At 45.5% G+C, this 24785-nt stretch overlaps 1 protein-coding gene across 2 annotated transcripts in view; it reads right to left on the reverse strand.

Moving 5' to 3' along the window:
• Nucleotides 1-24785, reverse strand: part of LOC142585540 (glutamate receptor ionotropic, kainate 2) — a 402961-nt gene that overhangs the window by 21198 nt on the left and 356978 nt on the right. For both annotated transcript variants that reach the window (XM_075696357.1, XM_075696356.1), the window contains exons 4-9: nt 17210-17461; nt 15257-15426; nt 9793-9846; nt 5101-5265; nt 2524-2676; nt 1292-1393 (exon numbers count right to left, since the gene is read on the reverse strand). In XM_075696357.1, coding sequence (XP_075552472.1) covers nt 1292-1393; nt 2524-2676; nt 5101-5265; nt 9793-9846; nt 15257-15426; nt 17210-17461 — 896 coding nt within the window. The remainder of the gene's footprint in view (nt 1-1291; nt 1394-2523; nt 2677-5100; nt 5266-9792; nt 9847-15256; nt 15427-17209; nt 17462-24785) is intronic.

Raw genomic sequence — 24785 nt, forward strand, 5'->3', positions numbered from 1 at the left:
TTCAACGGTGGTGGGACACGTGAGTGAAATAAATTTACTGGTACTTCCGTTGTCTCTCACACCTTCATCAATCTATTGTTTCTTTAAACTCCTGGAGAGCATGTACCGCAACCTTCTTGGTTTCCCTGCTCTTGGGGAGATAAAAAATGAGATCTGCTATGGATGATTGCCCTTGCTGCGAGTAAGACAAGCCTATTTGATTATAAGCCTACTTGACTAGATGGATGTGGACTTTCGCCGACATCCATCTAGTCTGCGCACGTTTTGTCCGCCTGATGGCGCTCTTCCTCGCACCATTTCAAGGGGTACGTTCATTCATTGACCTATTCGTCATTAAAAGCGATCAATTCGCGCAACACAACGTGTAGTTTGCAACTTTCGTATGCATTGGCATAGGTTCAGCGGGCTTCGCAATAACGCGCGAAGTTCGGTCACGTAAACGCTTTCTTGCCGCATCTCCAGTCCTGCGACGTTGAATACTATCGCGAGTAAGTAATTCTCCTGACAGACGTGTCCTCATATAGTCCCCGTAAAGCTGGTGACTCTTATCGTAGAGCACAAGGTGGTTCCTGATCGCCGCGATCAGCATCGCAGCGGACACCTTTGGCGCCATGTTAAATTTTACGATCGAATGTTGCATGCTAGTGCAGCTTGCGGTGAAGCGGAACAACTTTCCGTTTCGCCTTGGCGAAAAAAAATCGGTCTGAGATTAATCGGGCTCACCACCTGGGTTTTTCCCTAATTTTCCTAATTTCCCTAATTTCCCTAACAGACGGGCGCATTTTTAAAGCTTTTTGGTAGCCTAGTGTGTGTGTGTGTGTGTGTGTGTGTGTGTGTGTGTGTGTGTGTGTGTGCGTGTGCGTGTGCGTGTGCGTGTGTGTTTGAGAGGGAGGAAAGGGATGTGAGGTACATTGTACCAGTCCACGAGGTGAATACGAGTGCGCAAATGTGCAGATGCCATTCCGTGGTCTAAGGTAAAACCAATAGGGCCGAGAAACGCAGTGCTTGTTGGTTCAATCGGACTACACCGGGTGCTAGATAGCAACGCTGGTTAAAGCATCCAGCGAACCTACTGTTGCTCCAGTACCACTAGTGTGGACACGTACCTAGGCGTACAATAGTTATATTATTGTTTCGGTTAACATCCCGGTATTTAAGTGGGCTGAAAATGTCCAAGTACTCTCGCAAAGGCACATTTGGCCACTCAAACTTGTAGTGCAAGTCTGCAAATAGCATTTTCGTGTAGCTCATTCAGAGATGCTGCACCGCGATTCCATCTTGTGCGACTTACTTTTTCTAAGAAGTTCTGGCGGAGCTTGAGCAAATCTAGTTTCAGGCTCGTCCGGTTTCCCTCGTTGAACCGGATGTTTCCCGTCAGGCCATAAAAATCTACCTGTATGGGAAAAATTATGGCGTGAGTTAGAACAGGTTTCGGGTTGCAGAAAACTCAACTAGCACCGATAGTGCCAATGGTTTAGATATGTTTAGTTTACTGGTCATTAAACCAAGAACAAACGTCATATGGACACGTCATGCGAATAGTTATCCTGTGCACAAATGCAAAATATGCTTGGCGAAGCACTTATATTTTTTTGCCAATCTTTTTATGCTAACCTGGCATAATGTTTCAATAAACGAGAATAAATTATTTCAATATCTGCAAACTATAAGTAAACCAATTTGTTTGGCAAGCAGTGACTTAACGAAATAGACAATACAAGCACGCATTATTAATTAGGACGTTTGTTGTTTTGCAGTTCACAGCCAGAAATTATTGTTTAAATAACAGAGAACCCCATAAACAGCAACACCCTCGAAACCTAGTTTTTTTTTTTGCCTTAATCATTTGACATTGCGATTGAAGAACTGAACGCAAGTCACCACAGTGAAATATCCAACAGGAAATTTCCTATCTTCTTGACGAAATTGCTTTCGTAACTGCAGGAATACTCAGTAGTGTAGACAAATTCGCTTTTCTAATGGCTACTGTAGCCTTTGACGCAAGCCTGACATTTTATTATAACACGTCCTGTTGTATCGTATCTCGGAAGGACTGAAAACTTCGGTACGCAACAAAAAGTTAAGCCTACAACATGAAGTGTTTGACCCAGCTTTGGGCACAGTATGCTGTCATTTGGAACAGGAGTATGTTTTCTGGCTTCAACTTGCTTGAATGATTTACTAATTTTGATTTTTCACATACATACATACATACATACATACATACATACATACATACATACATACATACATACATACGTACGTACGTACGTACGTACGTACGTACGTACGTACATACATACATACATACATACATACATACATACATACATACATACATACATACATACATACATACATACATACATACATACATACATACATACATACATACATACATACATACATACATACATACATACATACATACATACATACATACATACATACATACATTAAACTAGAGGTGTTGAGTCAGCGCGCGCCCACTAGTGCCAGCGTAGGCTTGAGCACCCCGCTCACCATGCTGATGAGGTTGAAGAGGCTGGTGCCTTCGGTCCACGAGACCTCGTCCTCGCAGGAGACGTTGGCCGGGCGCAGCGTGGCGCTTCGTTGCAGGTCGTTGAGCCCGTGGGCGAAGGCGTACACAGCGTCGAACATGAGGGCGGGTTCCGTCTGCGGGTGGTGCGAAGGCAGAGCGTGTCTACAACACCGCCGCAGTAGCGAATCCACACGCGCCTAGAGGCTATGATGCCACTTCAACGAGCAGGATGTCGAAAGATAAACCGCGGTCCCGGTGGGCGCATTTACACAAGGAAGAAATGTGAGTCACTAGCGTACTGAAATCTGTGGAGCGCTGAAATGTCATAACTGCTGCAGCGCAGAGCCTTCCACAACGTCCACCCCCGCTTAACGCAGCCTTGGCCTATCAAACTCGAAAAATGTCACGGCTTTCTTGTGTGGTGTATGTAGGCATAATACAAAACGACTAAAGGAAAGCAGATGTCTGGAAAAAAATTGTTTCTTGAACGCATTCTTCACACACCTTCATAAAACAGCGTCTAATACTCGCATATCCGGTGTTCTTCGACGATTCCTTCACAGGAGTGAGTTAAGACATGCGAAAAATGTTTCGTGCACAAAAATGGCAGCTAAATGGCTTGGATATGGCCTCTCGTACAATTTACCTACTTTGATCTACTAGTCAACCACGCACCCACCCCTCGGATCATCTGCAGCATTTATAATTTTATTAATTTGCTTGTATTTCTCGTGCCAGTGAGCATCGAAAGGGACATCTTGCGAGATAATCGACCAACCTTTCATTTCGGCAAGAACGGATGCTGTTAAAAAAACTTCGTTGAAATGGAACCGCCGTGTGCATGTAACCGGAGCAGAGAAGAAAGAGCCGACTTCTCAAAACGCATTCTGGTGGCGCTCAATAACTTTCATATGGCGGCCACTCTGTGAAAGTAAAATTTTGGCCGAGTCTGCCGCTGAAACTCTATTACATGACTCTAGCCAGCGTTATGTGCGAAAGCCCCCTGGGCTTCTTTTGTTGGTAGTTTAAACGAAGGGCAGTTATTCAAGAGGCTTGTGGAAATGAGACTGACTGACAGCATGACGAACCGCACGAACAGTGCCTGCGGGGCCTTTGTAAGGGAAGCGGAGTTCGATTAATGGATCCAGAATGCTGCCTTTCTGACTCTATTTGAGATTCTCATTTGAAGCCCGGGTTCGCGATAACGAAGCGCTCTACGCTGGCAGTGCTATGGACAACAGATGACCGGGCCGTGTTAGCGCCTCCAAACCTAAATGTCTGCTTGGAATGCGTGGTTACAGAATGAATTATTTAAAAACGAGAGTGCCGCAACTACGGTATGTTTGTTCTTTCTTTTAAACCTCTAATCGCAATAGGACAATTATTCTTAAAGGCACGCATATTTCTGCTGAAGTGGGAACAAAATTAGACGATGAAAGGAACGGTAGGTTCAAGGACAAGAGAAAGCCCAATTCCTTGAGTGTTCAGTATTTTGGATAATAAGGAGCACGTGCATCAAAATTGGATATTTGAATGAGCAGGTACAAATGTCCTAACTTTAGAAAAACTATTTTGGCGAGGTACTGTTCTGCCACTGCAAGCCAATGTTGTAGCTGTAGGGAATCCTTATGGTAATAATTTTTAGCAGCTAGTTTCCCGTAAAGCCTTTTGTATTTAATAACACGATTCTCCCATTGTAAACAGTAGCTTCAACAACGCCGCAAACAAGATTGCTTCCAAGAGAAAAACATCCCTCGTCGCAAAACCGGTGATAGTCTGTGTTGCTTCTCACAAGATTGTTCTCGTAAAAAAAAAAGCATTGCTTAGAGAGGAACCGCCATGAGCATGATTTTATTTTGTTGCTGTATAATTGTTCCTTTGTATGTTTACTGAAACAAAATAAGACATATATGTAACGAAATCTGAAGAATAATAAAACAAGAAGATACTTAGCTTCTATCTTAGGCCGCTTACTCACGGTGCATGATACAATTTTGTTGAAAACCACAGAAGAGCTCTGTGTAAATTGGCTGGTTACCATATGGTGAAACCTAAGTTTATACGCATTCAAGGTTATTGCGGAGGACAGGCAATAATTTTGTTTCAACAGGCCGCTTTATTAAGGAATATCCGGTAGACCGCTGTGACAGCGCCACAATAAAAAATTACATGTTCGTTTGCATATGTTCATAACACTAATTAAAGTGAAAAGTTATTCGATGGCGCTCGCCTAATGTGTACGAAGTGGCAGGACTCTTTGGGTTGAAGTAGTGTGTAAGATATGGGCCAAAGAATAACCTACACTGAACCAGGAGCCTTGGCGTTGTTTATGATATTGTTACTATCTTGAGCTGACAACTCAAACCCGTAACGACTGTTTGCTACTTTAAAGACGCGGGGGCTAAGGTAACATTAATAAATATTGCATTTAATGGTTAGGTACCACAACGATTTAATGTTGAAATGCTCAACGAAGTGCTTATCATGAGAGTCCACCTACGTCCACACCATATTTATACATTTCCCTTCAGCAAACATAAAGGCAGCCTTGTACTTACGATTATCACGTTGGTACGGTTGAGGATGTTCTGCCCGAACGGTTGAAATTTTTCCATGTCTCTCATTATGTTCCGAACTGTCTGGTTTTCCGAGTCAACCATTCGGTAAGCAGTGATGTTGACGAAGTTGTACTGGAAGTCTTCTAAGTTGTAGGCTTCGATGTCCTGTACAAAGGGTACAAAAACGCTTATAAGCGATTGAAATGCGAAACAGCGTACTTTTGGAATGGCAATTCTGTACACTTTCTGAATGCATTCGACGAAGATACACGGGATCGCAAATGCGAAGCCAGAGTAATTCATAAAACGTGACACGTTCGAACAAAAACGCGATGCATATAATTTGAAATTTAATATTTACCGCTTATCCCAGAGCATAATCCCTGACGTGAGAGCAGCGCAATATCATGTTCTTGCGCATCATCTATCTTCACGTTCGGTATCACATTCATGCTTTTGTATAGCTTCGTGTGTTAGAATAACGAGTAATTTTCTGCAGGCGACTCAAGGATTTGTGAAACTTTGTTGCTAGCAAAACTTCATCCGCATTCTTTTTTCAAATATACAGAACATTTTATCATTCTTGTGTATTGCTTCTTCATGAATAACTAAGCGTCTTATACAGTCTTGCTGGTATCAAATATGCTGAGCTCGGGAGAAATTGACTGCGAAATGTCCTCACACTCAAGCAGCGCGTCACTTGAAAATATTAAAGAAGCAGCACCGACTTGATTACTTTGTCAAGTTCTGTATACATCGCATAGAGAAAAAATATCGTTCTTAATTGGGGAAAGAAGAAAGAAAGCAACAATTGTGAAGGACATGCGAAGTTAACAGGGCTGAAGTTTTCAGTGCGCTCGTGATTGTAAGTATCTCAAGAGAACATTGCAAATATCTGAATCGCTCACGTGTGTGCCTCTGAGTGTATGTACTATTTGTGTTAAAAACTAAAATTAGATTACGGCGTTTTACGTGCCGAAACCACGATCTGATTATGAGGCACGCCGTAGTGGGGGACTCTGGAAGTTTGGACCACCTTGGTTTCTTTAACGTCCACCTAAATCTAAGTACACAGGTGTTTTCACATTTCGCCCCCAACGAAATGCGGCCTTTGCGGCCGGTATTCGATCCCGTGACTTCATGCTGAGCAGCCCAGCATCATGGACACTGGGTAACCGCGGCAGGTTGCTATTTGTGTGTTTATAGGATAACTGTGTATATCATGACTGCCACTGTTACGATCGGCCTGCAGGGGTACTGCTCTGCAAAGCTATCTCAACCGCTGCAGCTGCTTCGATCGACCCGCGGTGGTGGAACCCTTCAGAGAACCGGCGAAGACGACAGCGCCAACCGACTATGAACTTTCTTCGGAGAAATGGAGACCACGGCAGCGTTAATCCACCATGCGCGTTCTTCGCAGAGTCGGCGAGGGCAGCAGGGCTGGCCACGTTTGGCGGACATTGCGGTTGATTTGCCGTTGCCTTCATGGTCTCTTTGCAACAAGAAGAGCTTCTTTAACAAAAGGGTGGTCTGCGGTACCTTTTTCCTCGGGCCCTAGGATTTGCCACAGTCTGCTGACACTCGTGGTGACTACCGGAGAAAGTCAGCTCTGTAATTAAGAGGCGCCGGCTGGGGTCAGGCGTGATCAGCTGGCTACGAGGACCCGCTCAACTCGGTTTCTGGGAATCCAAAGTACGTACGTTTGTGTGTGAGCCCTCCCCCTCAAGGGCGGGTCGACTACGCCCCAACGACTGTGGACTTCTCCGATTGGACGAAGGTTGGACAGCAGTTTCCCTCCCCTAGGAATCTATGGACGACAGAGGCTTTTTAAGCAGCAGTTTGTCGGCTGCTAGAGTGTGCTCGTGCTCGACAAGCAGTGTGCTTGGAGCTGTGTGCTGGTGTGCTGTATGCTCCGTCTTGCGTGCTCCATTTGGGAGTCACGCTTGACTGTCGAATGTACCTCTTCTTTTAATGTAAATATGTAAATAAATCCTGTACTCCTAGTTCTCGATGAGAGCAAGTGCCTCCCTACAACCACGTCCCAAGCGTGAGTGAGTTGGACGATGGCATGGGCCCGCTACCACATAGTTCATGCCCGAGTACAAACCTTACAACTGGATGCCAGCGGTGAAATCGTCCTACAACTCTAACACCACCCAGCATCTCGATTAGCCTGCGAGGCAATCATCCAGGCTAACATCTGAAGCATTATATATATATATATATATATATATATATATATATATATATATATATATATATATAACCGAGAGGAAAGGGGGTTAAGCGAGGGGCCCGATTTTTATTACGCATATCATAAGAAGCCCACAAACATTGACACCAAGGACAACATTTCTGTAATTCATTTAGTAAGTGCAATTAATTTCCCTTATATTGTCCTTGGTGTTAATGTATGTTTCTTACCATACATATATATATATATATATATATATATATATATATATATATATATATATATATATATATATGTGTATATGTACGTATGTATGTATGTATGTATGTATGTATGTATGTATTAGTGCGCTTACTGATAAATGAGTAATCCTTGTCATCCCCCCCTCCTGCAACCACTTTGAGTAAGTGGCTGCTTGAACAAATTTCTGACAGGCCATCTTAAAGGTAGCAAGACTGCCAGGAGACAAGTACATCGTAATTTTCTTTTTAATCTTGGCTTTAACGCTTTCTGTCACAGCGCCAGAAATGACAGCTGATAATCAACCGCATGTTTACATTTTAGAGGAAATATGGTCTTACTACTTCTGATTCTTTTTGTGCTCTCATAGATAACTTTGGCAAGTTATTTTAGGCAATTGAAATGCATAATAGAAAGTCTAATCTCCCAAGCAGCACATTTACGAACTATAGTCTGTCACTGCTACAAGTTTTCCTGTTGCAAAAAGCTAATATGAATATTTGAAGGATTACACTTCTACACATATTTAAAGGACCCTCAAGAAATTATATCATTATGCGTTGAATTTTGTGGCTGCTGTTTATGTTGTCAGAAAGCAATCTTTTGAGGACATACTCGCTTTAAAAGCAGCATATCTGTAACTGAAATAATAGACACAAAGGTAACTTTTCGGCAGCCACCTACAAGCTAACGTGTGTGCACCGAGCCATTTTCAAGTTCACATTGTGTCTGCTGACCTGTATGACGGCAATTTTTCCGTTAAAGGTACAAAAAAATACATCATTCTACGAGGGCGACTCAGAAGGTCCTCTCCCGTATTGTTTTAGCCACCATAATGCGCATACGGATAATTACAAATATACGTACAGCTCTAGGTACATTACACTATTCTTCCACATAGCCCCCCCCCCCCCCCCCCCGCTGGTTCAGACATTTGTCCCATCGCCGCACTAAATTTGAGATACCCTTGTAGTGGCCAGCGACGCACGCGGCCTCCCCGAACGTCCATTGCCATGCTAGTCTTCGCGGCCCCCTTTCGCAATCTCACAACGCCACCACCTCACACTTGTCAAGGCGACACACGCTTCCCCACACGTGGAGTGCATTTCCCGGCGGATTTAGATGGCCGTTCGTACCTTTCTCCATAGAAAACAAATAACACTTCGTTGCTCGTACGCCGTGGACGTGTGAGGCATAGAGTTTCATACAATAATCACTAGAGGGAACTCTGGTGCTAGTGTCTACGGGGGCTGCAATGGGAGTGCTTTTGCCGGCATGGGAATTATGGGAAGCGCATGGATTTGCATAAACTTCGTCTTTCTGGCTTCAAACGACCTTTTGACTTTGTAAACTCATCATTTTCAACCACGTGCTGCGTAATAAATACTTCAGTAAACAATATTACAATTGTCCGCCGGCAGCATTCCAACACAGGACCTCTAGCACAGAAGCCCGATATTGAGATCATTACGCCACGGACGCATGCATCACCGAGCGATGTGAAACGCCCTCATGAATTTATCGCTGGCGTGCCAGTGCCTTGAGACGCTTGGCGCACTTTGATTTGGCCACCTGAACAAGCTCAGTTGTTGCAATTAGTAGCGATTGTGCGTGTTCGAACCGTCTTCGGCAGTTGGAAGAGAATAAATTGCCCTGAAATTCATGACAACGAAGGCACAAAAGGTACCATAAACAAAGCCACAAGAACGTCTGAATCCACAAGCACGAAGATCAGACAAATGCATGTGCTTGCCATCATTCACACGGTGGGTCAACGGCTGCAGCGCCAGAGTTTCCTCTAGAAAATTGTAGGAAACTCAACTTGTAGTATATTGTAGGAAGCTCAACCGCCATCTCCAATAACTGACAACAGCGACGTGCCGCGGAGCTACCGGCAGATAAGGCCGGGTCGGTCCAAGAAAGATCGAGCGCTGAGAATGGATTTGTTGACTTCGCATTTACAGCCGCAATTTGGCAAAAAATAAGGGCACAGACTTTCTGTCTCGCCCTCGCATATCAGAATGTTTATTACTCCGTTCGATGGTCTGTTTAAGTGTGCCTGCATAAAGCAGTCGGCCCGCCAAATTAAAAAAAAAAGAACTTGGTGTTTTGTCTTCTTGAATTGGGAAATGCATGCATGCCTTCGCAAAAAGATGGCTGATGTATATCATGTTATCCCCACGCCCTTCCGTGCTTTGTACACAGTGTGATGCATGCTTAAAGTTGTTGCACGTGACAGGTTTTCCCTGTGTACTTACGTAAGTAGCAAAGTGGTAGTGGTACTTGTAGTCGTTCATCTGGATTTGCAAAATCTGAAAAGAGGAAAAAATATATTCTCATTGAATACTGAGAGGGTGGAAGTTGTAAAAATACCAGCGAAAACTCCTCCGACAGCAGATACACCATGTCCCATTTATAAAGCTTTCAACACAAGGAATTTTACAGCGCTGAAGGATCGCGCAGTTTAAGGCAGCGGGATAGTATTATGTGCTGGCTTCCTCCAAACATTCTCTGCTTCAATGTGTTTGTGGTTTTCGGCGCTTCACGAAAGTTAATTCGTGAAGAGAATAAGCTATGTTATATTTAGCATCGTCAACATGGAAAATGCTAAAAACAATGCCATGCAATTTGCTCGTCTCTTATAAAGGTAACCTCACCCTTTTTACTTTTGCATTCCTTTGCAATTATCGCATATGAACCGCCCTGGGATGCCCGATGAGCAAAATAGTCGCGTTTCAGTAAATAATTAAGCGATGCAACACAGGAGTTTATACACTGACACATCGAAAGGAGACCTCAATAAACAAACATTAGAATATTTTCTTTTCTTTCTTGTAATTAGAAAATTTGCACGGGGCATAATACGAGGAAATGATCTTATATGTAAATTTATAGCTTGTTTCCTTCAATAAAGTTCAGCAAAGACCTATGGTGCAGACTCTACTGCCGCTGATGGCACTCAGGCTGACTGCTGAGATGCCAATTCAGACATAATATTAACGTCATCCAATGGGGTTTTCCGTCCTGCATTTGCAGCATGAGCTATTGTATAACGCCACAGATCGTTTGTTTATGTTCTTGCTTCGATACCTGTGTATAATTTTGAATTCAGCACTTTGAAGAATTGAGTTGTAGTCCTGTAAGTGACTGGTGTATTTATGTATCGCTTTGACGTTTTGGATTTGTTTCAACTTTGATGTTTTTCTTGACAACATTGTGTAATGAAAAAACGAACTCAAAATGCTTGTTATCTTTCGTTTCATGCACTGGACGGTGTTCAGTGTATATATGCGAGAGAATGTATTAATTGTGGTAATATGAATTTAATACGTTGTTGCACCAACTGCCTGGTCATTCTAAAAGCACTGCGTGTTTAGATTGACCAGCAAATTCACCCTGTACAAAGAACTTTGGATGAATGAATGAATGAATGAATGAATGAATCTGGACTCTGTAAATTTCGATGGCCTGCTCTTCTTAAAGGGTCCCTGAAACGGTTCGGACAAATTTTGTAGACGCGTAGCGTACAGTGACAGTAAAACATTCCCACTACAATTTGTGTGAAGCATCTCATGTTAAGGAGATCTACTGACGATTACAAGTTACCCTCCTCCATACCCATGCTTTTTCTCCTCAACTCGTTCGCCGAGTCATCGAGGCTAAGCTCCGCCTTCACTGGTCGAGCTGAGCATAGTGTCGTCTACTTCCGGTTGTCTTGAAGCCAGAGCGCTAGGCCTCAAATTTCTCAGCTAGCCACCTGGGAGTCGATCCCAAGTGAGAGCTATTGAAGGAGCGTGCGTTGCGAGCATTCTGTCGCAGCGCCAAGCGTGTCCGGTATTCCGGTAACCACAGGTGAGCTGGGCGTTTTGACGGATGGGTGTAGGCGTAAACTAAAGGCCCGCCATATTACAATTGCTGTGATGAAGGAGCTTTAGCGCAGACGTACATGAGCGGCCTGATCGGTCTGAACGCCATCTGGTGGCGCAGAACCTAATCAGCCAAACAAAGAGCTAATATTGCTGTTATTAAAGGCGCTATAACGTAAAGCTATTCCAAACTTTTCTATTACAATTCTGCAATTAGCCCTTCGGGATTAGTCAAACAATTTCCGGGCTTTAATTAGGCATTAATATGTCGAACAAAACTGAATTTCTTGCTGAATAGTCGGTGCTCCCGAAAAGAAAGCTAGAGACCAACACTGACCGCGCAGTTCACGTCAAACAGGAGCACGTTGTAACACAAGCAGACGACACTTGTTGAGTGCCGAAAGTGCTTGAGTGTAGTGATAAACTGTCCTTTTGCATTCTCTGTTACTTACTTTTTTATAGAAACAAATTAACTAGCATTCCAACTATTACGAACAACATTTGTCCCCATTAAGTCGGAAAAATTATCCATGACGCACCCTGGGCAGCCGGTCGAATAGCTCGCCCTAATGGCGTCATATGATCACCTCGCGTCACTTAGTCAGGGGCAGCTGAAAACTCAAGGGGGCTGCGGTCGGTAGCGATGCACATTTTGAAAATCTTATAATAAATTACACGCTTTACGCGGAGCATTTAGATGTGTCAAATGACGATCTGAAGGACGTATACCCTAACGAATCAGTACGTTTACACAAAATCGTCAAAATCGTTTCAGGGTCCCTGTAAAGTTCACCCACAAAGAAATACAGGGGCGCTTTTGCACGCGGCACCCATAGGGGCGCGGCGGTGGCGTCTTTCAATCGATCCCACTTGCTCGTGTCACCATCAGAAGGCCAAATCTACTTAGCCACTGCGGAGGGTAAAGATAAAGTTAAAAGCCGAAGTTGCGTAGAAGCTCCAGTTGAATGAAAACGAGGATGCTTATAGAGCCGAGCGAATGGGCTTTTCAAGAGCAATGAAAAACTTCCATCGAAGCTGAAATAAGAAGAAATTATCCGGAATCACAGGACCGATTTCTTCGAGGAGTGCGGTTGCCCTAGGTGCTTCAAGAACAACTCGGTTGCCCCGCCGGTGGCCGCCTTTCGTGATTCTTCGAGAAGCCCGTTTGGCAGCGGAGCGCGGTTGCTTCAAAGAGCCGCGCTTCCCACTCGAGCAGCGGGTACGAGACCTGAGTGCGCTCAATTGATCTCGTCAATGGCCAGGCTCGCGTTGTGTGTGTGTGGGGGGGGGGGGGCAGATGGGGGAGGGACGAGAAAAACGAAACGCGGGCAGCATACGTGGACGCAATAAAGTCACAGCGCTGTTAGGAAGTTTCGCTTGGAGACTGTCGTCGTTGCGAGAAAGAAAGACGGCGTGGAGAGAAAACGCCTAATTAACCTAACGACTGCCGTCCTAATTGCTGGCTGCGTAGAGAAGAACAGAATAGAAGAGAGCGGCTCGCGTATGAAGCAAGCCTGCGCTGCTGTAGATGGGATTCTAAAGGCGCAGTTTTGCAAGAAAGAAGGCAGAGCATCGGAGGGAGTACGTAGTAAAAGAGAGAGGGAGAAGGGAGGCGGGTGGAGCGGGCGTGAGTGAAAACATGGGAGGTTAAAGCGAAGCGAAGTGCTCAAGCCACAGGCCAGTAAGGTTTCTCGCTTCCAGTTTTCCCAAGTGTGAAAGTTAAATGCACGCTCCTGACGGCGCATGCGTGACTAATGCGACCGACACACGCCTACGATTGAAGAACAAAGCGCAAAAATTAAAAAAAAGGCAGGGCGATTCGGGGGCAATTAACAGACGCCGTATGGTGTCCGGAATGCCAAATTAAGTTGCCTTGTTTATTTTTGGTTTGTTTTTTCTTCTTTCTTTCTTTCTTTCTTTCTTTCTTTCTTTTTTTTTGATCGGAGGGCGAGGTCGCAAGCAATGACTGGCCCACTGTGTTTACGTCCACAGAGAGGAGTCGGTATTCGTGGTTGTCGCCTAAAATAAACGAAAACAACTAGGAGCGAGCTCAGAAAGTGTAGGCGTAGAGTGGGCACACGTGTATCATGGTTCTTTGTTGTTTTCATATTCTTTACACCAACGTCTGTGCTAATCCTGATCCTTCTAACGAAGCTTCCCAGTACACGGACCTGGTTAGGCTAATGTCGCTTATTTATATTCATTGAAGTGACATCGTGCTCAGATATTAGCGCCCGTTTGGAGTATGTTTTACTACACTCTTAGTCAAGGACAACGCTTTCTTTTTTTGTTAAGTGCTGGATATCGTTCACCGGCTGCCTTCGCCAATAACGTGTTCAATTTTATAATTAGTTGCTGATTGGGACTACGAACACCTGTACAAAAACGCAGACCGCTTCGTAAATAAGGATCCAGATACGCCGCCTAATTTCGTTTATGATATGTGCCTCGTTTCTACGGGGGGTTGCTATTTTCGAACGAAAGTTTGTGAACAGCGCTTTCATCTCTCCAGCCGCTTGAACTAGACACATTTTACTGCAGGTTCTATTGCGGTGAAAACTACAGCTAGAATTAGTTGGGTCCTCCAATATAATTTTACCCGCTCAAGTTTTTTCTACTTCTATGCAGCACGCTATCTCACGACATCCTACACCTAGAGTGGCTGCCTTCCTATATTTTTCTTGTTTTAACTTCATAGTCAGCCCTATCCTGGCTTATACAGTAATTTGTTCTTGCGACTGCTGACTTTAGTGAGCTCGATATGTACAAATGATTGCAAAATGTTGAACAGCGCCAGCACTTGAACCATTTGGTTATTTCGGCTTAAAATTAATCACTGAACGTTGCGCAGGTGCACACATGCTGGCGCTTACGGAACTGTGAAGACGTCTGAACACAGTTTGAGTGCATTTCGCTAAACCGCAATCTTAACGCATTGCCCTGCGCGCAAGCTACTACAGCGAATATTTCTTTGCCTTTCCTTGCCTCTATGCTTCTTGCTATTTGCATGTCTTGTTATCACCACTAAGATGTCATCAGCCCTGGTATTTTGTTCCCTTGAAGTGAAATAAAAACAGACTCAGCAAAACTGAGTCACTGGCTCTCCTATGCAGCTAGACTGCGATGTGCACCTACTTCCGTGTGACTTTAACTCTCCCTCCCTCCTCTCCCCAGCGTATACTAGCAAACCGGATCTTCCGCTCTGACTAACGTCCCTGCCTATACCCTTTTTTTCTGGCTCTCTTCTTCGCAGGACTTAACCCATCAAGTCATTCAATCGAACATGATACCGTTCTGCAGGAACGTTTTCATGTTTTGTTAATGTTAACTGGTCCGATTCTTTAAGTCCGCTGCAGGAAGGGGAGGAGGGCGAGGGGTGTTGCTTGCTGCAGGTGAACCTAGCCTTGCAAAAGTTGCCGGCAACTGCTCAGCCTTAACGCCACCTGTCCATCGCGACACGGTCTGAAGCACTTCGCAGTGCAATTAAAACCAGGCAACAAAACATGTTGACACGGAGTCCAATGGGTTGCGCGTTTTCCAAACCACGACGACCCATACGGCTCGCCATTCACTTCCCAACCCTGTATCGCAGAACTTTAGGAAGCGCCGAAGCACCTCCCTCCTGAACATCCGATGTCCTCGCGGGAACAAAATATCACTTGCATTTGGGCGTGGTAATGTTTCGCGCTCGAGCTTATATATTAATTTTTTACGCCCTGCTTAAAATTCGGGACACTTTAGTATGTAATGCTCAGTGTTACAACTGCAGTTATTACGATGTCACCTAAACTTTAGGCTCGTCATTTACTGAAGGAATGTACAGAGACGCTTGCGTAAATAACGCAGGTGCGCGTACCGCTCTGAGGAAAGCGGTGAGGTTTTCGGGTCGCACGTCAATAATCATGCTGTAGATCCCGCGGCTCTTGATGTCCATCAGCGTCGCTGTGAAGTTCTCTGCTCTTCGAAAGAGGTACTGCACGTTCTTGGGTGGAAACGGCCGCACCAGCTCCTGGAGGCTGATGAGTGCTGCGAATTCAGGCGAGAGAGAAATAGAGAGCAGCATGTTACATTCCCAGTAGCCACAGACGACGACAATGCTTAGAGACACACTTGCGGTGTTTTCTACTAGCTGAAGGCGCAGACAAAAGCGCACAATACATGTGACGAGAGGTTATATTTGTTACTCGACTTAGAGCGTATCAAAGTATCCTAGTAAAGTATAATAAAAAATTTGGCCAATTTGTTTGGTTTTTTTATTTACTTTTTCCTTCGTTCGCTCGCTCGTCCGTTTGATTGTTCGTTCGTTATTTCGTTCACAAATATGTGCAATGCAGTTGGCAGTATTCGCATCGCAAGGAGAAGGCAAGAAAATTGCATTACGTCTCACGATTGGGCGCTAGATGTAACGCGATCTTATTTTGTGCGCATTATATTTGCCTTTTCATGGTATTTCAAAAATACTTCTACGTTGTTCGATGCGTTATTTTCTTTCGCATTGTAGGTAAATGAAGAGGCGCAGTTTTTTCTAGAAGAGAGAAGTGTCTAGATTACTTGGCCCGGGAATGAACAAGCATATGAAAGGTCAAGCAGATTCAAACGGTCCCATGTGATTGTCGTAACTAAATGTAAAATGCTACGGCTGGTACTGCAGTAAGCAAACCTGAAGCAACCGTTTTACCAACAAGCGACATCTTCCGTGCAAACTGCCACCTGTGGTAGATTGAAGAGGTGAAAACCCCGCTGTTCGTGATCATTACATCTTTGGTGCACATAGGCTCCCAGCGTCGACCATACAGCACTGCAACTCTCAGTTACCCCTCTGGCGCTGCTGACAACGGCCGAAATGAAAGCGAAATAAATGAAAAGGCCATGGATGAATGAAAGAAGTAGAAAGTAGCGTTGCGCCACCCACTTGAAGCCAAGAGAGTTGGCCCAACACGTGATCATGTCGTGGTTATTTTTAGTGTCTTCCACCGCCGCGCTAGCCAAGCACAGCACGCACTCTTCTGAAAAGGCAACGCGGACGACAGCAATGTGCGGCTGCCGCATTTGCACGCCGCAACGAAGATGATAAATGCATGTGCTGCAATCTACGAGCGAAGTTGCTCAATCATATCGGGACAAAATGTGCGTCGAGCGGTTGGCAAGGGACCCAAGCAATTTTGCGTCAATTAAAACCAAGCGTGAAGCAAGCATAATGGACTGAGTCCACCGAGCTGTGTCGCGTGTTGGGTCGACATTTGGAGGGAGAGAAAAAAAAAACGAAGGGGATGATTTCACGGAAAGTCTGCTGTCGAAGGCCGGCTTCGTGACAGTAATGTCATCTCCTCGATTATTACCATCCATGGTAACTCCACTCGCAAACCAAGAGATAAGTCAATATGATGAAGGCCCAAGCTTGGCGATTGTTCCTAGCTGCTGACCCCTTCGAGCGTAATGCATGCCCGCTCGTCACAATTACGATCGCCACAGTTAAATATTTGCATATCTCGGGCACATAGAGTTTCCTACAATGATTACTACAAGAAACTCAGGCGCTGCGATCGTTCAGCCATCATGGGATTGATGGCTTTACTTCGCGCTTGCGGCTTGGAACATTCTTGCGACTTCGTTTATTCCGCTTTATCTGCCTTTATCTGCCACGCTCACGCTCCGTCTCAATCGACCGTGCAGCGAAGTCAAGGGCAGCTTGCACGAGCGTCGTGCTGACACACATCTGCGCTCCTGCTGCTCGCAGCTGTGTCCGCGTTCTAAACACCGGCAAAGTTGCGCGCGTGACACGAGAAACTGCTAGCGTGGTTCGACTCACAGATGTCGTCCTGGTAGAGGACCGCGATGCGCGTCCAGTTGAGGTACTGGACCAGGTCTCGCATCGACTTGCCGGTGATCTGAGGGTCCGGGTGCAGGTTCACGGAGCAGTCCTTGACGTCAGGCTCGAGGTCCAGTCGGCTCTCAATGTGTGGGATGTCCAGCGAGTCCGAGAGGGACTGGATGTGCGCGCCAATCATCGGATCGTTGGGCCCGAACATGGCCACCACGCCCGAGCTGATCAGGTTGCAGGCTGCGCAGAATGCGACGCACGCACGATGAGCAAAGTGTACGGTGGGCAGTTCAGTGTCGCTAGGACTAACCTGACGGCACGTTATCTGGACAGTTTACACAACAGATTACTCCACAGATGCGGAAAGTGCCACGGAGCCGACAGAACAAGCTCTCATTTATTTTTTCTTGTTGTCGTATCCTCACTGTTCGATACACTGTTCCTTCCACCTCTTCGAGTATGCATGTATGCGAACGTATGCGAATATGCATGCATGCGAGTACGCAGTTAACGTATGTAAAAACTATATTTCTCTTTTTTTTTTCTAAAAGCGTTTTCCTTTTCCCCCTGTGGGTCAACTGTCGTGCTTTCCGATGCTAAAATGTGAATATCATTATAAAGCGCAAATTAGTCATTCATATATTGTTTTCCTATGGGCTTCTTAGAAACCCCATTTCTTATATATATATTCCTTCGTGCATATGAAATATATCGACTGCATACTGACTCATGTCACTGAAAAGTTTTTTTAGTGAATTGCTTTAGACCCGTAAGCTGTCGTATTTCTCATTGGAGGCACTTTGCAGGCAATAACAAAAAAAAGTGTACAGCCATTAGGCTTCTTATCTGCCTTGTAGATTTCAATAATTAATACCCATCTATTTAATTTTTTTGTAAGGCATCACTAACAACAGCGGATTTTTTTAAAGACCCATTTTGTAAAAGTTGCCAAAATTGGCCGATAAGCCTCACCTTATGAGGGAGAGGTGGTGGAAAGATAAAGGCTGCAATTTTAGGACGAGGACAGTGCTAGTAACTGTACAGCAAATGTCGAATAATTCCTTTCTCCACCGCAGCTGAAAAAGACGTGACTTTGCCATTTCAAAAGGGCTACACTTCTATTTAGTAAAGTGGTGGCCCAGACCGGTTTCGTTGATGGCAGCACTGTGTTGACAACTACCGGTGTGTCTGGTTGCATAGTAAAGGAGAACACTTTCGATAGAAGGTATGCACCTGCTAAGAAAGAGCACAGTGCAAAACAAACCCATCACATCCACTTAGTCTTAGTTGTCAGGGCAAGTCACGACACCTGAACAAGTGTCGTAGCTTACGAAGACAACTTTTACACATGCGACGAGAAATATTGGCCGTAATATTTGTATAATGCATATTTGTATAGCATAATGAGCGTAGGAACTAAGAATGAAATAAAAGGACCATTACCGACTTCTCTTTTCCTTCTGTTGAAAACAGTGACGGCGATACGTTTCTTTTTCTTCTTGTCCCCATCATCGTTATGAGCAAATTGAGCCGCTAAGAAATTTAAAGAAAAGCTAGACAACTTAAGTTCAACCTTACACAAGGCTGGTTTAACGGAGCGAAGAGTGAAGAGCAGGAAATGGAGACGTACAGGATGGCCAGGCTGGCTGGAGACACTAAGCCATGAAAGCCGTCTGAACTGCTTGCAAGGAGTAGGGGGCCTTAAGGTCTCTTGAAAATGGCCTTACGATCCTCAGTGCTAACATAGTCTTGGCGCATTCGAAAGAATACAAAACAAAGCAAATTGAGCCTTCGAAGAGAGACATCGGCGTCCTATTTGCCGTGCTTGATGCATGCGATGGCAGCGTTCCTTCGTATCCAGTGATTCGCCACGTGTGTTCTTTCAAAAAACAAATGGTAGTGCTAGAAACACACACAGACACGCACACAGTAAAGAAGTAAAACAATTTATTCGAGTCTGACGGTAAGCAGCAGAGAATGATGCGATAAACATAAAGGATTACGTTAGAGAATCTGAAGGGCCAACAGAATGCGCCGGCAGCCGCTATCTCCTTAGTTGCCGACGTGAACTGCAAACTGAACTGATCCAATTCTTTGGACGAAAGAGGCGAGGATTACGTTCCTTTCCCATTTGAACGAGGCGGCCTGACTAACTGGCCCACATTTCCCTCCACTGCCAAGTTCTTTTCTTTCTTTCCCTTGGCCTTAGCTACGACCATGTTTTTTATACATTATATGGTGTCACAGCATTTCAAAGACAAGCGAATATTTCACTGCCGCTTTTATAAACATTTTACAGCGAAGCTGTTAAGGGCTACTTTCACGACTAGTGTCCGCGTGTAGAAAAAAAAATCCCGAAGATAGTGCATTATCGGGCCGACCTGCGGCGGAAGTGACGCAGGCGTTAAGCACTCCCCATACGTGCGCCGATACCGAAGATAGGGAAATCTCGAGCCGACCCACGGCGGTGGTGCAGTTCGCCATTAAGGCGCCCGCATACACAGCTTCGCTCGTCATGCTTCTTCACAGGATGGAAAGGCACCGAGTTTTTATTTTTCTTTCTTCCTTTTTTCTTCTACAGCAGCTGATCCGCTTCCACACTCGCGGATCTATAGGAGTGCGTCAAATGTCTTCAAATAAATTCATTTTGTAAGAAAAAAAAGGAAAAGATGCGACAGCTCGTACAGTGCGCATGAACCTTGTAGCACGTAACTTACCCCCCACAAGTCAGTGCTCATTCGACCTCGTAATAAATTTAACGTAGCGCTTGGACTAAACTCTGTCAATCCAAGAGCCGCGTCAGAAAGAGCCTTTGGAATGACTCTTCAAAAAGGTCATCTGAAGAACGTATGAAGTCACGGAGAGGAACGTAGAAAAGATTATGATCGGCTGCGGAAAATTTGAAAGGCAAGCACTCTTGTGGTGAAGACAGCCGTACAAGAAAAAAGAAAAAGAAAATATCGCGTCCATTCCGTCAATACATGCAAGCCAAAATGCATACCTTGTACGTTGCGTTTAATTTGCGCACGGCCTTGGCCGTTCGATGCGCATCTGCGGCTGCGGAATATATGTTCACTATGGAGAGCTGTGTCTAGCGGGCGCGAAGCGTTCTGCAGGTTGCCTCTTGTTAACGACACGAGAGCGCTGAAAAGGAGTCGCACGAGATGGCTCGATGGCTTTTGCGGCTGTTTGATATATCGTTTGAGTACGGAACGTCAAAGCAGATGGAAATTCACAACAGATGCGATCATTGATTAGATGTTTACACCGGGAATATCGCTCTAACCAGCGATCAGCAAGGAGCAAGAAATGACCGTTTGCCTTCCCTCCTCGTTCAAGTCAGCGAGGCCTTGCCTAAGCGGGATGCAGCGAGATGTAGAGAAATTCAACTTTATTTAGGCGATTAGAGCCTCTACTGCGGGCCTCTGACGTGGCAAGATAGCAAACTGGCAAGCCACTAACCCTTCGGTGAGTTTCAGAAACATGGGAGTTCGGACGACATAGAACATTAAAACGCGAATGCGGCCTTGTTTGCTATGTGTTGATGGCTGCAATCAAGTCGCCTGGTTGTGCAACGTTCATCCGGCGGGCGCCGTTGTGATGTTCGAAGGTCGTTAGAACGTTGATTAATCCGAAGACTAGAGATTTGCTTTGTCACGACTTGACAGCCAGAAGTAAGCAATTACAAAAAGAAAGAACACTCACACTCTGTTATCTTCTGGTTGCGACTAAACGTACATATAAATCCATATGAATCTTTTTTAGGGGGCGGGCCACCATGGGGAAAGAACTAACAGGAGCATCGTGAATTGAAAATTAGATTTCTTTTAGTTGTGCATCTCGAAATGTTTCGTCGCTTTAGGCTACAATATGGAACCGTAACAAAGAAATCAAAACTCGTTAAAGACCCTTACAGGAGATCTCACGAAATCAGTTTTCAAAGGTCAAACTACCAGTTGCACGAGTGCGACGCTATTTATGTGAGAGCGACGAGACGCCCGTCGAAGAAGCAGAAAGAGCCCCTGTAGCCTGGAAATGGCCACGACGTTCACGGCTACGCGCGCATAGCGCGAAGCTACAAATCTGCGCAGCCTCTAAAAACATGCACTTATGCCCTTCGCAACAACGGTCGCTCTTTCTTGATTCCGAAATCCGCACCCTTTGCATCTCGTTTCGCAACGTTTCTGCGTAAGTGCTAGAAGCGACAGTTGTGCGATCTTCCGAATCTTTTTTTTTTTTCTTCCGGAACTCCATACGGTAGCAGCAGCGAGCCTTTAAGCTACCTCCTCAGTCTTCACTCGAACCCCTTTCGGTTGTGAAAGGAGCGGCCAAATCCTCAGCGAGGAAAAAAAAAAAAGAACGCTTTTGGTTGCGTCACAACTCCGCAAGTCTCGAAATAAGGACAACGAACAAACAAACAAAAAAGAAATAAAGGGGCGTACACTCTCTTTTCAGCGTTGCACGCATCAGCGGATTTCGATTGTGCACCGAGTCGTCCGTCGCAGCCCGCGGCGTCGAATGTCTCACGGCCGGTTCGCACCGAGCTGCTCTTACAAGATTCGAGAGGCGTTCCTCTCGATGTTGCGGCGCACTTCGTGATTTGCATGCAGAACCTCGAGTGTGCCCCCCCCCCCCTCCTTGCTGGCTTGTTACCTTTTCGCAAGAGTCAGCACCCCGAGCACCTGATTGCTGTCCGAAGGACGCCTGTACAACCGGGAGGATTTTTTTTCCCGTCGCGAGCAACACGCACGTTCCCAAGACTCATCCTAATCCGATGCCTAATCCGAACACCGAGGAGAAAGCCGAAGCTTCAAATCTCATGCCCTCTTTTTTTATTTATAAGATAATAATAATCAGAGGAGTTGTCGCCGCTTGCTGGCTACGGCTACCCCTTTTCGCTTGGTCGATAATATAGGATAAAAATTAAAAAAAGTGAAAAAGAAGAAGGAGAGAGAGAGAGACCTCTTACACACTAAGAGTGAAAGTGTCTCTCTAGAAGTTTCCATTTGCAGCGACGTCCATGGATGTCTGGTGTAGATGGTTTAAATGCACGAATGAGCCAATTATTGGCTACGCAGTAGTCAATAATCGCCAGAAATACCGGCGTCTTAAAAAGCGTTGGAGTGCTTTCATAGGTGTTTGATACGCATATGAAGGCCATGCGCCTAACACCTTGGCAACTGAGAAAGGTTGATGAGAGTCACTTGTTCAAGGTGCTGTGTCTATCTGTGGTGTGCTCGGGACAATCGAGTAGTAGTTGGCATACATCATCGTCGTCGTCACCGCACGAACATATTGAAGAGATCACAAGCTTAATACGGAATAAGAAGTGCTTGGTGTAAGCAGTTCCGTGGTGGAGACGATGCAAGAAGGTGTCGATGCGTCGTGGAAGCTGAGGGTCTAGCTGGTACTCGGGATGTAGGTGAACTGCATATATGATCGCTTCTTTTGTGCTCTCTGTGGACCAGTTCAACACACACAGTTTTCGTTTGAGACCTCGTAAGATGCGCCGGGTGTATAACTGGAATATGAGAATAAAGCGTCTTTCCGAATTTTCGTGAGCTGCTTTTGTCAACACATCCGCCATTGCATTCCCTTTGATTCCGCCGTCCCTTGGAACCCACTGGAATACCACATCTTGTTTCAACGCTGTAGCTTTAGTAAGTTTTTTTAGTAGAGCGTATGGTTGCACGTGTGTCTATTTGTCCCGAAGTAGACATTTTCAACTCGTGTAAGAACCCTCAAGGAATCGGTGATGACGCCGTCAGTTCTTGGTGCCTTTGACATTTTGGTGAAGCCCCTGGCTGGTGGTAAAATGGATGCAAGTTCCAACGTCGTTGAAGAGGAAACATGACCCAGTCAACAAGGACATTCTTCGTGCAGCTCTGGAGTGATCAATGCTGATGATGAACTTGCTGTTATGATGGAGACATCAGTGTACAGATGAACGAAGTCTTGGTAACTTTCAAAGAGATGATGTGAAGCCAGCTGCATCGCTGCAACGGCTGGTACTTCATTTCCAGCGCGAAGACTTTCTATTGGTGTTTCAGTTGTTCGTAGTTCCAGAAGCCAGGGAGGGTAGTTAAAATTTTGTGGCAGAAAGCCGATTTTTGAAGTTGCGAAACGTGATGTTCGAACACACCATGCATCTGCGTTCCGCTGCGACTCTCAATATGAAGGAGGAGCGCGTGCGACGAGTACTGGATGGTCACAGTCGAAAAAGATGGCCACAGTCGAATCATATTAAAAGAGGGTTCTCTTGGCTGTACTAGTGTCAGTGAACTTGATGTTACTTGTGGAGCTCCAACTCCCAGACCTGCGCGCAGGTTGCGTGCTTGTAGCAGATGTAGCCCCGTCTTTACTGTATTCTATTTGCCACGGCCCATCGATTTCTTAGATTTGCTTTTGCTTCTGTAGTAATGAAGAAAAAAAAGAAAAGCATGGGCGGTATAATGCAATGGCTCCATTCTAACTTTTTCTTCCTCTTCGTGGCTGGACAAGCCACGGTAGCTTAGTGGTTATGGCGTTGCACCGCTCAACCCGAAGGCTCGGATTCGACCCCAGACACGACGGCAGCATATCTATAGGGGTAAAATCGAAGAGCAGCGTCCTTCATCACTTTAAGTTAACGTTAAAGAACCCCAGGTGTTTCTAACCAATCCGGAGTCTCCCATTACTGCGTGCTTCACAATGAGGTCGTGGTTTTGGCGCCATAAAACGTCAGACGTTCATTTTCTTTTTGGCTTTGTTAGTAGTCTGAGTGGCACTCCGCTATACCTTGCCAACACAATCGACCGGTTGCGTGGGACGTGGATGACAACAATGAAATAGAATCGGGCAAGACGAACCGCTAAAATATACCGGCCCATTGCCCGCCATTTCACCTTCTTGCGCAAAATATTTCTTTAAGCCTCGTCTTAAGATTAATTAAATTCTGGTGCTTTACGCGCAAAAGCTGCAACCTGATTGTGAGGTATACGCCGTAGTGTGGCACTCCGTATTGATTTTGACCTCCTACCATTTCTCTTTTATTACCGTGCACCCAATGCGTGGTGTAGGAGCGCTTTTGGATTTCGCCCCCATCGAAACGCGGCCGTTGCGGCAGGGATCGGTCCCGCGACCTCGTGATCAGCACGTCCGACGCAACAGCCACTGAGCTGGCACGGCGGGTGTTCAACTCTGTCTTCGTCATCTTGCGCTTTCGATGACTGCTTGAAATTCGTTATTACTTGGCGCGGCACAGTTCGGCCACAGCCACAGGGTAATTTGCAGCAATATAGATAAGTTTACATTGGCGTCGGACAGGTTACGTTGCTAAAGTCTCTGCCGCCATTTCTGTCACGCGCATTTTTTTTTTGTCTTCTTATTGCGATAGCGACTATAAGGATGCTCCAGGCGCGTCCAACATGACGACGTTGGCATCGTCGCGCTGTCACGGTATTGACGCGCATACGCGGACCGCGCGTGCAGGGTTAGAAGGTTCTCCAGAGACGTGAAGTGGGTTTGGCTGCAAAAGCGACGAAGCCAAGTTGCCGCCAACGTCGTTACGCTCCGCTTAATCTGC

The sequence above is a fragment of the Dermacentor variabilis genome, chromosome 6 (assembly GCF_050947875.1).
Source record: "Dermacentor variabilis isolate Ectoservices chromosome 6, ASM5094787v1, whole genome shotgun sequence".
NCBI lineage: Eukaryota > Metazoa > Arthropoda > Arachnida > Ixodida > Ixodidae > Dermacentor > Dermacentor variabilis.